This window comes from Mustelus asterias, chromosome 20, assembly GCF_964213995.1.
Source record: "Mustelus asterias chromosome 20, sMusAst1.hap1.1, whole genome shotgun sequence".
NCBI classification, from domain to species: Eukaryota; Metazoa; Chordata; class Chondrichthyes; order Carcharhiniformes; family Triakidae; genus Mustelus; species Mustelus asterias.
In genome coordinates, this window is record NC_135820.1 from 66,905,252 (window position 1) to 66,922,381 (window position 17,130).

Sequence of the window (17,130 nt, forward strand, 5' to 3'; positions counted from 1 at the left end):
TGAGAAAGTGAGAGGGCATGGGATCCAAGGGGCTGTTGCCTTGTGGATCCAGAACTGGCTTGCCTGCAGAAGGCAGAGAGTGGCTGTGGAGGGGTCTTTCTCTGCATGGAGGTCAGTGACCAGTGGAGTGCCCCAGGGATCTGTTCTGGGACCCTTGCGGTTTGTCATTTTCATAAATGACCTGGATGAGGAAGTGGAGGGTTGGGTTGGTAAGTTTGCTGACGACACCAAGGTAGGTGGTGTTGTGGATAGTTTGGAGGGATGTCAGAAGTTGCAGCGAGACATAGATAGAATGCAAGACTGGGCGGAGAAGTGGCAGATGGACTTCAACCCGGATAAGTGTGTGGTGATCCATTTTGGCAGATCCAATGGGATGAAGCAGCAGTATAATATGAAGGGTACCATTCTTAGCAGTGTAGAGGATCAGAAGGACCTTGGGGTCCGGGTCCATAGGACTCTTAAATCGGCCTCGCAGGTGGAGGATGCGGTCAAGAAGGCGTACGGCGTACTCGCCTTCATTAATCGAGGGATTGAGTTTAGGAGTCGGGAGATAATGCTGCAGCTTTATAGGACCCTGGTTAGACCCCACTTGGAGTACTGCGCGCAGTTCTGGTCACCTCATTACAGGAAAGATGTTGAAGCCATTGAAAGGGTGCAGAGGAGATTTACAAGGATGTTGCCTGGATTGGGGGGCATGCCTTATGAGGATAGGTTGAGGGAGCTTGGTCTCTTCTCCCTGGAGAGACGAAGGATGAGAGGTGACCTGATAGAGGTTTACAAGATGTTGAGAGGTCTGGATAGGGTAGACTCTCAGAGGCTATTTCCAAGGGCTGAAATGGTTGCTACGAGAGGACACAGGTTTAAGGTGCTGGGGGGTAGGTACAGAGGAGATGTCAGGGGTAAGTTTTTCACTCAGAGGGTGGTGGGTGAGTGGAATCGGCTGACGTCGGTGGTGGTGGAGGCAAACTCGTTGGGGTCTTTTAAGAGACTTCTGGATGAGTACATGGGATTTAATGGGATTGAGGGCTATAGATAGGACTAGAGGTGGGGATGTGATCGGCGCAACTTGTGGGCCGAAGGGCCTGTTTGTGCTGTGGCTTTCTATACAGTGAAAAGTATTGTTTCTTGCGTGCTATACAAAGCATACCATTCATTGAGAAGGAAACGAGAGAGTGCAGAATGTAGTGTTACAGTCATAGCTAGGGTGCAGAGAAAGATCAACTTAATGCAAGGTAAGTCCATTCAAAAGTCTGACAGCAGCAGGGAAGAAGCTGTTCTTGAGTCGGTTGGTACGTGACCTCAGACTTTTGTATCTTTTTCCCGACAGAAGAAGGTGGAAGAGAAAATGTCCAGGATGCACGGGGTCCTTGATTATGCTGGCTGCTTTGTCTACACTTCCTGCTGCCTCGGCAGAGACAATGGATGGGAGGCTGGTTTGCGTGATGGATTGCGCTACATTCACGACCTTTAGTAGTATCTTTAAGACAGAGAAAGATAGGTTCTTGATTAATAAGGGGGTCAGGGTTTATGGGGAAAAGGCAGAAGACTGGGGATGAGAAAAATATCAGCCATGATTGAATGGTGGAGCAGACTCAATGGGCCGAGTGGCCTAATTCTGCTCCTATGTCTTACGGTGTGAGAACTCAGTCTAACAAAAGTTTTCCTTATGCAGTAAGGAAATGAATTTCACTACTTTTAAAACAATCGCAAATGCTATGAAACTTCAAGAAAAGAATACATTAATGACCAAATTAATTTCAAAAATTTAAAAACCTTTATATCTTTGTACTGATGATAAATTAATTGACTTCTTCCATTGGATATTAGTATTAACTAATGTAATTAAAGACAATTCTAACTGTACATTTTTTACACTGGGTTGAAAATAACATCTTTACAAATTTCAAAGATTCCAAAACTTAACATTTATAATCTAATTTGTTCTAAAATAATTTTAGCACAAAATGTTTAATTCTATGGAATGCCATTTTTAAAAAGTGTCAGTTACACACTATGCAGTCTTGTTTTAATTTGTGTAAGTGTAAAGGTAAAATACTGTGGAAGTTGGAAATCTGTAACATTTCGAGTCCGTATGACTCTTTTTCAGAGCTAAAGGGAGAAATGTGATGAATTTATAGAATCCCTACAGTGCAGAAGGAGGCCATTCAGCCCATCAAAACTGCCCCAACAACAATCCCACCCAGGCCCTATCCCCATAACCAACCCCATGTATTTACTCTGACATTAAGGGGCAATTTACCATGGCCAATCAACCTAACCTGCACATGTTTGGACTGCAGGAAGAAACCGGATCACCCAGAGGAAACTCACGCAGACATGGGGAGAATGTGCAAAGTCCATGTAGACAGTCACCCGAGGCCAGAATTGAATCCAGGTCCCTGGCCCTGTGAGGCAGCAGAGCTAACCACAGCACCACCATGCTGCTCCAAATGTATATTGTACAAGAGGGGGTGGAGCATAATAGGTCAGAGACAGACATAGAGCACAAGACAAAGCAAGTGTTAATGAAGGCATTAAGGACAAGAGAAGGTGCTGGTAGTGGCATTAGGATAAGATAGTAGAGTCCATACGGCTCTTCTTCACAGTAAGTATAATTGGCTAACACTTTTCACACAATTTGGCAAAATACATGGGCAGATTCAAGTTATGTTAACTTTTAATAATGTAAATCATTAACTGTACAAAAACAAAACACGCACACACAAAGATTTTACTAAAGGTAATGGCATCCTCAACATATTACTCCACTTTGCCCCGCCAGCAAACATATCTTCCTAGAATGAACAAAATTGGAGTGGAACAATTGTGATCCTTCTGTAATTTACAAATGGAGTGAAACCAAAATTACACAATACATGTTAACAAATGTGCTAACACAATTGTTGAGAGTTAATATCTGAACTAAATTAGGAAAATCCTTCACGCAATCTCACCCACAGAACTGATTACCCTCACCATGGACAGAGCAATCAAGACAAGGCTGAATATCAACTAAATTCGTTCATATGAAATGCAGATGGAAACGTACAAACTTATATGGCCTTATATGGTTCAGATATTTAAATGATGAAATTTATCTGTACTTCAATGCCTGTTATGTAGGAATAGTGTGTTGATTTGTACCTCCTTTGATATCCTTGTCCACTGCGCCCATTATCTGCTGAATGTCAATTTTTGTTATTACCTGGTTGTTACATGTTTGCACACTTTTAACCTGGTCAGTTTGTATATGAATTTTTCAAAATTAGTCACATTGCAATTCAGCTTTTGGACTTCAGGCATGTTTATTGAAGAAAATACAAGGAGTTGTGACGTTAGTGTACCTTTAAGAAAGGTTCGTTTTAACTCATGATCTCTGCTGTTCTCAGCTTCAGTGTTTCTCAGCTCACAGCCTTATCTAATGTCATTGTGGCACTTTGTCTGGTGGAATCTTTTTATTGCTGCTTAAACAGGGGTTTGTTTATTTTTTACTGCGATGTTTGTGACTACATTGTTGGGAGAAAAATTGGTTGGCAGGTCAGGTGACAGTTGTTTCATTTTCAGTTTAAGCTGCTGTTAGTTGAGTTTTAGAAAGGACAGCAGGCTGCAAATAAGTGTTTTTCCTCTCTCTCTTGTTTTGGAAATTCTGCTGGTGATCTGAAAGCAAGGTCTTGCCATTCTGGAAGGGGAAATCTGCTATGGTGGCTTGCCTAGAATCCCAGGTGTTTTGGAAAGATGTTCTGACTTCAAACTGTTCTGAGTCTATCCAGAGAACTGTAGACTTCATCCAAAGGACTCAATTCCAGTATCACGTGAGCATTAGTCTATGCTGTACTAAACCTGTTTGAGGGGTATTGTTTATGGGATTAGTTTAAATGGGACAGCACCTATATTCATTAAGGGTTATGCATCATAGCAATTACAAACATGAAACAAAGCAACCGCTAAGAGTTCTTGCTAATTTTCTTACTGTACATATTAACTAACCATATTAAGAATATATTCTTAAATAAACTTTGATAAAAGCTCCCTAGTGGGTCATTTGAATCATACCTGAAGTGAAACATATCATGCTTATCCTAGCCAAATTCAAGATGCAAAATTTATGATCCAGGTGGGCTTCATAAAGCACTTTGGAGTTTCTGACCTGAACCATAACCAAGCATGCAGGAACAAGGGATTAGAACAAAGAACATTACAGCACAGGAACAGGCCCTTCAGCCCTCCAAGCCTGCATCGACCATGCTGCCCGACTGAACTAAAACCCTCTACCCTTCCGGGGACCATATCCCTCTATTCCCATCCTATTCATGTATTTGTCAAGACACACCTTAAAACTCACTATCGTATCTGCTTCCACTACCTCCCCTGGCTAGCTCCAGGCACCCACACCCTCTGTGTAAAAAAAACTTGCCTCGTACATCTCCTTTAAACCTTGCCCCTCGCACCTTAAACCTATGCCCCCTAGTAAGTGACTCATCCACCCTGGGAAAAAAAGCTTCTGACTATCCACTCTGTCCATGCCTCTCATAATCTTGTAGACTTCTATTAGGTCGCCCCTCAATCTCCATCGTTCCAGTGAAAACAAACCAAGTTTTTCCAACCTCCCCTCATAGCTAATGCCCTCCATACCAGGCAACATCTTGGTAAATCTTTTCTGTACCCTCTTCAAAGCCTCCACATCCTTCTGTTACTGTGGCGACCAGAATTGAACACTGTATTCCAAGTGCGGCCTAACTAAGGTTCTATAAACCTGCAATGATTTGCCAATTTTTAAACTCAATGCCCCGGCCAATGAAGGCAAGCATGCCGTATGCCTTCTTGACTACCTTCTCCACCTGTGTTGCCACTTTCAGTGACCTGTGTACCTGTACACCCAGATCCCTCTGCCTATTAATATTCTTAAGGGTTCTGCCATTTACTGTGTATTTCCTATCTGTGATTAGACCTTCCAAAATGATTACCTCACATTAGGAAGGCAAATGGAATGTTGTCACTTAGTACAAGAAGTTAGTTTTAAGTTTATTAATGTCACAAGTAGGTTTACATTAATACCACAATGAGATTACTGTGAAAATCCCATAATCGCCACACTCCGGCGCCTGTTTGGCTGCACTGAGGGACAATTTAGCATGGCCAATGCACCAACCAGCACACCTTTCGGACTGCGGGAGGAAACCCACACAAACAGGGGGAGAACGTGCAAACTCTGCACAGACAGCAACCCAAGCTAGGTCAAACCCGTGTCCCTGGCACTGTGAGGCAGCAGTGCTAACCACTGTGCCACTGTGAGGTGGTTCTCATACAAGGACATGTTGGAGTTTCGAAGAATAAGGCAATCTTATTGAAACATTAAAGATCCTGAGGGGACTTAACAGGGTGGATGCTGAAAGGACGTTTCCCTTTATGGGAGAGACTAAAACTAGGGGACAGTAAAAATAAGTGAGCATCCATTTAAGGTGGAGATGAAGAGAAGTGTTTTCTTGGAGGGATGTGTCTTTGCCAGAGCAGCGGAGGCAGAGTCATTGAATATTTTTAAGGCTGAGTTAGATTCTCAATTTGATAAAGGAGTCAAAATATCCATGGGGTAGGAAGAGGAGCAAGGCCACAATCAGATTAGCCATGATCTTATTGAACAGCAGAGCTGGCATGAAGGGCCAAATGATCTATCCCTGCTTCTAATTCATATTCCATTATTTTTATCCACAAAAGTCCCACCATTGTTCTAAAGAAGCACTGGAGCAGTTGATATGGTCACATATGCTTGCTTGTTATTAGTATTACACAATTTCATCCCAAAAGCAAACTTGCAGAACTCAAATACCTCATGGACAGCTGTCCAGGAGACAGGGGAACAATGGGCTGCTTACATTCTATTTACTGAATAGGTAATAACCAATTTCTTGGTATTGCAATGAATAGGATAATGAGAAACAAAATGTCTTTTTTTTTAAAAAATCTGTAAAACTTGAAACCTATTCTACTTTTTACACTGACAAATAGTCGAAATAATACAAATTAGGTCCAAAACATGATTCAGATATTGTTTGCAACAGATGAAAAGATTCACCCAATGACTTAATACATTGGCCAAATGACCTGCAAATTGCCATCAGGAAAACTACTCAACAGACAACTGCAAAACATACTAAGAAAGATATCCTGTCTAGTTATTGGAGGAGAGTCAGAGTTGATCACAGAATTAGTAGCTCGTAGAAAGGAATATCTTCAATTATTTAATTGAGCCAGGAGGGCTTCAAACCAGACATTACAGTACATAGAACAGTGAAATACATTATTGAGAACACTACATTTTTCTTGCAAAACAGATAAGAGTTTACTAAAAAAAAACTGAAGGGATACTGAATTGATATTTTTGGGGTGGACTTTGACTGCAAGGCAGGTAACTTGAGTGAGGAAATTTTCTAACTCGCTGGATTCCACCTCAGTGAGAAGAGCTCCAAATTCTAAGATCTTCTCTCCAGAGGATAGTATAGATGAAGTCGGACCTGCTGACCTCAGAAGCAGATGCTAGGACGGCAGGTGACTGTCGACTGAGCTGATTAGAAAACCCGCCTCGCTTTGTATTATAAGATTTTAGCCCTCCAGTCTTCATCCCTTCTCACCCCCATGGCCCTCCATTCCCATTCTCTCCCCCGTGCAAACTCACCCAGTATCCACCATGGGTAGACCTCAGGAGCTATGTGGAGATTTTAAAACTCAAAATAGTTAATTTTTTATATAACAAAATTCCATTAGTTCCTTAAACCTTTAATAGCCTCAAGTCTTGAAACTGTGAACTCAGAATCCCCTGCTGAGATAATTCTAGCATTTGAAAATCGGTCAGCTGCTCATAATAAATAGCTCTTAGTAAAATGGCAAAGAACTATCAAAGTTTCTCAAAAAGATGTTAACCAGCTAGTCTGTCAATCAAAATAGTCCAGCAGGAGTTTTTTTTAAACTGACAGCTGAGGCCAGTTTTCTTTTTAAATTTCAGATCATGGCAGCTAAACAGACCTTCTTTCACCTTTCCAGAACTTTTACTTCTACTCCATAAATTTGTGACTCGCACACTGCAGGTTAAAGCCTTTGCAACTGCAAAAATTGGTCAGTTTGAACTCAGCACCAAGTTCGATTGGCTGAATTGAGTTTCCCTCCTGAGTGAATCACATCCCACCTTTTTCCCCCCAACTGGCAAAAATGGGATCTGCTGGAAATGAGAGTGGAACATCCGCCTGACTCTTTTATTGGTCAGTGGAGTCTTCCCAACTGCACAAAACTTCTGCCCTTTGTCTCCAATAAATAAGCATCAAGTCCCCAAACAATACAGGAAGCTCTTCAGAGAGAGAGGGTACTGAGTTGATACAGAACAACAAAGCAAAGAGTGAAGAAAAAGGAGTAAATAAATAGGATTACATTTGTATGCATGTTGGAGGGAAGGAGGTGAAAGGGAAGGCTGAAGAGGCAGGAGAGGAGCAGCAGCACTGGGATAAAAATCATGCATTTATAGATTTTTATGATTACATACTTAACATGATTTGGAACCCTTTTTCATGTCTTTGACTCACTCGTTTCAAACAACTTCAAGTTAGTAGTTTGTGGAAGGTACGGGCATAGAGGACTTAGTTAGAACCCAAAACATTTAATGCCTATCATTTTATTTTTAATCAACTTGATCAGTTATTAAGCATTCCCTCCCTGCCTTTGCATACTTGAGCACTGAGTTGATATTTGACACCTGGAAGGCCATAGTAGTACAGTTCAGAACTTCATGCATTGTTCAGCAAAGCACAATTAATGGATGCAAACAACTGGGAGCGAACTGTGACAATGTACGATAGATGAGCCATCTTGACTCATCTGACCAACAATATCTTTCTCCAATTTTAACTAGGTATTAAGAAAGAAGTTTTTCTATGATGACCATTTCAAATTTCTCCAGGTTAACTTTACATCACAAAGCCTTATATTTATCAGTTGTGCATGCTTTGGTATTGAAGTTACTAATTTTAGGATTCAAAACGATCAGATGTCAATTCTTTGATGGTAACACATGCCAATGATATAGGACAGAGAGATCCCTAAGCAACATGATGTCTCTGTTAGTATTTTTAACAAATGCTTTGTTAATGTCATAGAACATCTGTACTCATTTATATTTTGTTATTTGAAAAATCATAATTATCTTTGACAGACTTGGGAGGATAAATCAGTGACGACAAAATACTTTGCAGAAGGCCAATTAACTTATTTTGGAAGCAGACTGTCTTCTATAATTGTTAAGACGAGCAAGTAGTATAGTATTTGCCTGCTTAATCCCGGTGAAAACATTCTTCAGCTTTTAACACTGCACATCTTTCACCATATAGGAGTTGTAAAATGAGAATTTTTGCAAACTTTTAAGAAGCAAACTAATGAATTTTACACTCCTGATTTTGGTATTGAAACCTTACTGCGAGAAGCAGTAAACACAGCATGTCTTCAATCTGAAGAGTTCTTAGAAACAAGGTTACAATGACAAAAGTAATAAGACATTAGGAGAATCCTTTTCAATGACTTTGCAACGTCAAGCATAATTTCGCCTGTGCAGTGATTGTTCAACAATAAAGCTTTCCAGTGAGAGTTATCGGGGTTAACATTAAGAAAAAGGCTACAACAACCAGTCACTTTCTTAAGATATGAAGCTTCCCAACCAATGATGGTGCGCGCAAACTGGAGTCATGAAACTGTCTGTCGCTGGAACAATATTTCTCCCCACAATGATGAGATACTATCCTGATTCAAATTATGACTGGAACATCAAGGTTTTACAGATCCACCATTTTTGCTTTAGTTCCTGAAGGTAATTCTTTCCATGGAAGATTCATCCAGATAGAATGTACAAGTCTGTCCAACACCACGTTATAAAATTAAAGTCCTAGAGGTGTGAGTCGTTTTGCAAGCATTTAAGTACTTCCTGGCTTTCTCAGTCATTATAAGTTGATCCTTTGTTCTTCCACATGCTACTGCTTCCCAAGCACTGCTCATCTGCAGAAAGAAATCAAAGGAAAAAATATTTTTGAATGTCACATGTACTATGCCATTGCGGCAGCATGGTGGCACAATGGTTAGCACTGCTGCCTCACGGCGCCAGTGTCACGGGTTCAATTCCGGCCTCGGGTCACTGTGTGAGGAGTTTGCACGTTCTTGGCGTGTCTGCGTGGGTTTCTTCCCACAGTCCAAAGTTGTGCAGGGTAGGTTGATTGGCCATGCTAAATTGACCTAGTGTCAGGGGATTAGCAGGGTAAATATGTGGGGTTACAGGAATAGGGTGGGATTGCGGTTGGTGCAGACTTGATGGGCCGAATGGCCCCCTTCTGCACTGTAGGGATTCAGAGTAATTTTCAAATACATTACTCTTGTTAAACAGCTTCAAAATATTGGAGAGTCAAATACACCATAGATTGCAGCATATAAGACAACCCCTAATTTTCCTGGCACCAAAATGCCCGTTTAGGCCTGTAATCAGCATACAGGTCAACCCCCCCATTTTTGAGCTAATAAACGCACAATTAGGGGTATGCTCACATTAGGAGTTGGTCTCAATTTGTCAGTTCTGAAATATATGGTTAGGGCCATACTCATCTTCTAAGTTGTCACTAGGGATCAAGCAGGCGATACAGGCCACATTGCAATGAAGATGCATACAAGTTCAACGTGGCTACATATTTCAAAATGGCGACCACCTACACAAAAGCCAGCAGTTCACATTGACAAGATAACAGAAAAGATTTTGAATGCCGTTCATCTCATCATGCGGCCATTAGAAGCAGAATGTCTCAGTCATTTGATTGAGCCACCAATTATGTTGCAAAGCAGATGTTTTATGGAGAGAGAGGCAACAAAGACATTCAAAGATCTGAAATCCTACGTGCGATGATGTAGTAGGACAGAAGCAATTGCAAGATAAAAAGGCCATGTTAAATTGTGAATTCTACACATTGTAGTAAGGCAGAAATTTAGGGGCTATGTCTGCCATTTCTATAGATAATACTTAAAAACTATTTCCAATTAATAATGCTACTTACCCACATCGGAGCTTCTGGTTTAGAGTGTTTGGAGGAAAAACTAGTCTCTTTATGAGGTATAATAAAACCTCTGTTCAGAGTATCATTTTTACTTGATGAAGAGCTATTCAAAGATCTTGATAAAAAGTCTTCTGTCTGCTTCTAAGAGAAAATAAAAATAATATAGGATCTTGATGAGATCACACACTGAGTATTGAGTGCAATTCTAGTCTTCTTACCTAAGAAAAGATAAACTTGCCTTAGCATGCATGCCAAAATGATTGATATTTATAAGAAAGCTAAACTAGGAGATGTGATGATAAATATTAGAGTTTAGAAGCATGTTGAAGATCATCGTTTACCCTTATCCCTCTCAAAAAAATAATCACCCATCTATTTTCATCTGGATATAGCAGCAAGTGAAAGCTATGGCTAAGTGGGTCTGATGATTTCATCTCTATGGAAAGCCAACGGCTCAAACATTGGCTGGAATTCTCTGGCTATTCACACCACGGAGATCTTCTGGTCCCGCTGACAATACACCCCCGCTGTGGGTATCCAGGTGGCATGGGGTGGATTCAATGGGAAATCCCATTGACAGCAGAGGGACTGCTATGGGCTGGCCAGAGAATTCTACCTCCCGCCTCCTCCTCCCACCCCCTGGGAGGGCCAAACTCTTATCTTTTTTTTCTGAAATCTGTTTTGCATTGCTCCGATATCTGAAAACAGCACGGTTAACACAAATACTTCAACTAGTTATTGAAGAATAGCCCTTTGCCTCTGGATTATTATTTCATATAGATAATAAGTCCAGCAGTGAAAACAAAGAAATATTTCAACTATCTTCAAACTCAAAAAAGTCAAACATTACAGTCTACAGGATTCTTAGTGCAGATAAATAGCGTTGGCAGCTATACTTGTGGGTGAGTTACCTGCTTCTGTGTGCTGAAACCAGCACGATTTGTATTACCACCATCCTTTTCCACAATGTCCAAAGCAAGAGACTTCCGCACTTTCTTCATAAGAGGTCTGTGTAGCTATGCAAACAAGAGCATTGAGGTCTTACTAAACAGATGCTGCTTTGTAGAATTTTAAACAGATTGCAAAACGTTTCACACATTACAAATAGATAACACGTTGCAAGGTATTGTGTGATAAGGTCAAGAAATGGAACTCCTGAGCCTTGTCCTTTGAGACTTTACAGAGAAAACCCCAACAGGACCCATACATTAGCTTCAGCTTTTTCCTACAAATCACCTTAACACAGGATAAACTATTAAAACAGGTTTCAAATTACTTTCACACAACAGAAGTCAAACTTGTGACAAATACCATTATTTTATTGATAAATTAGCTTCTTATTGTATTAATAAATTAGCCTCTCCAAAGATGTGCGGGTTAGGTGCATTGGCCTTGCTATATTGCCCCTTGGTGTCTCAGGATGCATAGGTTAGAGGGATTAGCGGGGTAAATGTGGGGTTACGGGGATAGGGCCTGGGTGGGATTGTCGATGCAGACTCGATGGGCCGAATGGCGTCTTTCTGCACTGTAGGGATTCAATGTTAATACAAGCTCTTCTATAGACAGTAAAAGAAAATGAAATAACAGCTTCACAGAATAACTAGTAATAAATATACATCTACATGTAAAAGAGCTTCAGAAAATGTGAAGCTATACTGGAGAATCATAGACAGAAGCTTTAGGGATACAGTGGCCATAGACAGAAGCTTTAGGGATACAGTTACTCCGAGGAATGAAAATAGATGGGTGACGGTGAGAGGGGCTGGGAGGAAGCAGTCAGTGCAGGGATCCCCTGTGGTCGTTCCCCTTTGGATACGGTTGAGGGGGACGACATACCAGTGGTGAGCCGCAGTGAGAGGATCTCCAGCACTGTGTCCGTCTCTGTGGCTCGGGAGGGTAAGGGGGAGAGCGGGAGGGCAATAGTTATTGGGGACTCGTTAGTTAGAGGGATAGATAGGAGGTTCTGTGGCAGCAAAAGAGACTCGAGGATGGTATGTTGCCTACCGGATGCCAGGGTCCGTGGCCTCTCCGACCGTGTCTTTCGGATTCTGAAGGGGGAGGGGAAACAGTCACAAGTCGTGGTACACATTGGTACCAACGACATAGGTAAGAGAAGGGACGGGGATTTAAAACAGGAATTTCGGGAGCTGGGCTGGAAGCTGAGAGCCAAGACAAAACATGTGGTCATCTCTGGTACGTTACCGGTGCCACGTGATAGCGAGTTGAGGAACAGGGAGAGTGTGCAGTTAAACATGTGGTTGCAGGGATGGTGTAGGAGGGAGGGTTTCAGATATGTGGATAATTGGAACACATTCTGGGGAAGGTGGGACCTGTACAAACAGGACGGGGTGCACCTGAACCAGAGGGGCACCAATATCCTGGGAGGAAAATTTGCTACAACTCTTCAGGGGGGTTTAAACTAATTTGTCAGGGGAGTGGGAAAAGGAGTTGTAGTCCAGAAGTCAGTGTTGAGGGTGGTGAGGTACTGGGGAAGGTATCAAGGTCAAGGGTGGGTACCGGTAGACAGGAAGGTGGGTTGAAGTGTGTCTACTTCAATGCAAGGAGCATCCGGAACAAAGTAGATGAACTTGGGGCGTGGATTGGTACTTGGGACTACGATGTTGTGGCCATTACGGAGACGTGGGTAGAACAAGGACAGGAATGGTTGTTGGACGTTCCGGGGTATAGATGTTTCAGTAAGTGTAGGGAAGCTGGTAAAAGAGGTGGAGGAGTGGCATTGTTAATCAAGGATAGTCTAACGGCTGCGGAAAGGCACTTCGAGGGGGATCTGCACACTGAGGTAATATGGGCTGAAGTTAGAAATAGGGACGAGGCGGTCACGTTGTTAGGAGTTTACTATAGGCCCTCAAATAGTAATAGAGATGTGGAAGAAGAAATTGCTAAGCAGATTATGGATATGTGTGGGGGTCACAGGGTAGTTGTCATGGGGGACTTTAACTTTCCAAATATTGATTGGAACCTTTGTAGGTCAAATAGTTCGGATGGGGCAGTTTTTGTGCAGTGTGTGCAGGAGGGTTTCCTGACACAATATGTGGATAGGCCGACAAGAGGTGAGGCCACATTGGATTTGGTACTGGGAAATGAACCGGGCCAAGTGTTAGATTTGGTTGTGGGAGAGCACTTTGGAGATAGTGACCACAATTCGGTGTCTTTTGTTATTGCAATGGAGAGGGATAGGGCCGTATGGCAGGGCAAGGTTTACAATTGGGGGAGAGGTAATTATGATGCGATTAGGCAAGAATTAGGGGGCATAAGATGGGAACAGAAACTGTCAGGGAAAGGCACTAATGAAAAGTGGAACTTTTCAAGGAACAAATACTGGGTGTCCTTGATAGGTATGTCCCTGTCAGGCAGGGAGGAAATGGCCGAGCGAGGGAACCATGGTTCACGAAAGAGGTGGAATGTCTTGTGAAAAGGAAGAGGGAAGCTTATGTAGGGATGAGGAAACAAGGTTTAGATGGCTCGATCGAGGGTTACAAGTTAGCAAGGAATGAGCTGAAAAAGGGGCTTAGGAGAGCTAGGAGGGGACATGAGAAGTCCTTGGCGGGTCGGATCAAGGAAAACCCCACGGCTTTTTACTCTTATGTGAGGAATAAAAGAATGACCAGGGTGAGGTTAGGGCCGGTCAAGGACAGTAGTGGGAACTTGTGTATGGAGTCAGTAGAGATAGGCGAGGTGATGAATGAATACTTTTCTTCAGTGTTCACCAAAGAGAGGGGCCATGTTTTTGAGGAAGAGAAGGTGTTACAGGCTAATAGGCTGGAGGAAATAGTTGTTCGGAGGGAGGATGTACTGGCAGTTTTGAATAAACTGAAGGTCGATAAGTTCCCTGGGCCTGATGAAATATATCCTAGGATTCTTTGGGAGGCAAGGGATGAGATTGCAGAGCCTTTGATCTTTGGGTCCTCACTGTCCATGGGGATGGTGCCAGAGGACTGGAGAGTGGCGAATGTTGTTCCTCTGTTTAAGAAATGGAATAGAAATGACCCTGGTAATTATAGACCGGATAGTCTTCCTTCGGTGGTTGGTAAATTGATGGAAAAGGTCCTTAGGGATGGGATTTACGACCATTTAGAAAGATGCGGATTAATCCGGGATAGTCAGCACGGATTCGTGAAGGGCAAGTCGTGCCTCACAAATTTGATTGAGTTTTTTGAGGAGGTAACTCAGTGTGTTGATGAAGGTAGGGCAGTTGGTGTCATATACATGGATTTTAGTAAGGCGTTTGATAAGGTCCCCCATGGTCGGCTTATGATGAAAGTAAGGAGGTGTGGGATAGAGGGAAAGTTGGCAGATTGGATAGGTAACTGGCTATCTGATCGAAGACAGAGGGTGGTGGTGGACGGAAAATTTTCGGACTGGAGGCAGGTTGCTAGTGGAGTGCCACAGGGATCAGTGCTTGGTCCTCTGCTCTTTGTGATTTTTATAAATGACTTAGAGGAGGGGGCTGAAGGGTGGATCAGTAAATTTGCTGATGACACCAAGATTGGTGGAGTAGTGGATGAGGTGGAGGGCTGTTGTAGGCTGCAAAGAGACATAGATAGGATGCAAAGCTGGGCTGAAAAATGGCAAATGGAGTTTAACCCTGATAAATGTGAGGTGATTCATTTTGGTAGGACTAATTTAAATGTGGATTACAGGGTCAAAGGTAGGGTTCTGAAGACTGTGGAGGAACAGAGAGATCTTGGGGTCCATATCCACAGATCTCTAAAGGTTGCCACTCAAGTGGATAGAGCTGTGAAGAAGGCCTATAGTGCGTTAGCTTTTATTAACAGGGGGTTGGAGTTTAAGAGCCGTGGGGTTATGCTGCAACTGTACAGGACCTTGGTGAGACCACATTTGGAATATTGTGTGCAGTTCTGGTCACCTCACTATAAGAAGGATGTGGAAGCGCTGGAAAGAGTGCAGAGAAGATTTACCAGGATGCTGCCTGGTTTGGAGGGTAGGTCTTATGAGGAAAGAACATAGAACATAGAAAGCCACAGCACAAACAGGCCCTTCGGCCCACAAGTTGCGCCGATCACATCCCCACCTCTAGGCCTATCTATAGCCCTCAATCCCATTAAATCCCATGTACTCATCCAGAAGTCTCTTAAAAGACCCCAACGAGTTTGCCTCTACCACCACCGACGTCAGCCGATTCCACTCACCCACCACCCTCTGAGTGAAAAACTTACCCCTGACATCTCCTCTGTACCTACCCCCCAGCACCTTAAACCTGTGTCCTCTCGTAGCAACCATTTCAGCCCTTGGAAATAGCCTCTGAGAGTCTACCCTATCCAGACCTCTCAACATCTTGTAAACCTCTATCAGGTCACCTCTCATCCTTCGTCTCTCCAGGGAGAAGAGACCAAGCTCCCTCAACCTATCCTCATAAGGCATGCCCCCCAATCCAGGCAACATCCTTGTAAATCTCCTCTGCACCCTTTCAATGGCTTCAACATCTTTCCTGTAATGAGGTGACCAGAACTGCGCGCAGTACTCCAAGTGGGGTCTAATCAGGGTCCTATAAAGCTGCAGCATTATCTCCCGACTCCTAAACTCAATCCCTCGATTAATGAAGGCCAGTACGCCGTACGCCTTCTTGACCGCATCCTCCACCTGCGAGGCCGATTTAAGAGTCCTATGGACCCGGACCCCAAGGTCCTTCTGATCCTCTACACTGCTAAGAATGGTACCCTTTATATTATACTGCTGCTTCATCCCATTGGATCTGCCAAAATGGATCACCACACACTTATCCGGGTTGAAGTCCATCTGCCACTTCTCCGCCCAGTCTTGCATTCTATCTATGTCTCGCTGCAACTTCTGACATCCCTCCAAACTATCCACAACACCACCTACCTTGGTGTCGTCAGCAAACTTACCAACCCATCCCTCCACTTCCTCATCCAGGTCATTTATGAAAATGACAAACAGCAAGGGTCCCAGAACAGATCCCTGGGGCACTCCACTGGTCACTGACCTCCATGCAGAGAAAGACCCCTCCACAGCCACTCTCTGCCTTCTGCAGGCAAGCCAGTTCTGGATCCACAAGGCAACAGCCCCTTGGATCCCATGCCCTCTCACTTTCTCAAGAAGTCTTGCATGGGGGACCTTATCGAACGCCTTGCTGAAGGTTGAGGGAGCTAGGACTGTTCTCTCTGGAGCGGAGGAGGCTGAGGGGAGACTTAATGGAGGTTTATAAAATGATGAAGGGGATAGATAGAGTGAACGTTCAAAGACTATTTCCTCGGGTGGATGGAGCTATTACAAGGGGGTATAACTATAGGGTTCGTGGTGGGAGATATAGGAAGGATATCAGAGGTAGGTTGTTTACGCAGAGAGTGGTTGGGGTGTGGAATGGACTGCCTGCAGTGATAGTGGAGTCAGACACTTTAGGAACATTTAAGCAGTTATTGGATAGGCACATGGAGCACACCAGGATGATAGGGAGTGGGATAGCTTGATCTTGGTTTCAGGTAAAGCTCGGCACAACATCGTGGGCCGAAGGGCCTGTTCTATGTTGTACTGTTCTATGTTCTATGTAATCGAGGCAAAACTTTGAATTTAAAAGTGACTTAATAGAGTAAAAAAAATTGTGTCGAACACATGCACATACTAACCCCATGATGCTTCCTTTTTACTAAATTCGCTTCTTCTTCCTGCAAAATGCTCCTCAAACCATCTTTTAGCTCCTCATCAAAATGAGAGATTGGGTACTAGATTTAAGCCAGAGGAAGAAAAATAAATATGCAATTAAAACATTTTCAGAAATACATGCAACTGGAAATTAATCATTTTCACAATATAGTCAGTAAGTACCCGAGGTTTCACTGCTCCATATTTTTCCAGCCCATTTTTGAAAGGAGTAGGTGTTCTTGGTGTACTGTCCAAAAGAGATCTGCGACTTCTGGGTGTTCGAAACCTGAAAAGATAAAAAGAAACAACTCACACCAAATTTCATATTCTTACAACTACAAGCATCACAATTTAATACACGACTGAAGCAGGACAGAAACATCTGATAAAAGGTACTCTTTCAAGTTAGTTTAAATAATAT

General features: G+C 42.9%; 1 protein-coding gene across 1 annotated transcript in view; it reads right to left on the reverse strand.

Annotated features, from left to right (window-relative positions):
* Nucleotides 1-6,230: 6,230 nt before the first annotated feature.
* The window catches only part of mybl2b (v-myb avian myeloblastosis viral oncogene homolog-like 2b), a 38,793-nt gene continuing 27,893 nt past the window's right edge, over nt 6,231-17,130 (reverse strand). The window contains exons 11-15 of the mRNA XM_078236076.1: nt 16,893-16,995; nt 16,694-16,789; nt 10,979-11,083; nt 10,068-10,208; nt 6,231-9,027 (exon numbers count right to left, since the gene is read on the reverse strand). Of these exons, the coding sequence (XP_078092202.1) occupies nt 8,902-9,027; nt 10,068-10,208; nt 10,979-11,083; nt 16,694-16,789; nt 16,893-16,995 (571 nt within the window). The 3' untranslated portion in view covers nt 6,231-8,901. The remainder of the gene's footprint in view (nt 9,028-10,067; nt 10,209-10,978; nt 11,084-16,693; nt 16,790-16,892; nt 16,996-17,130) is intronic.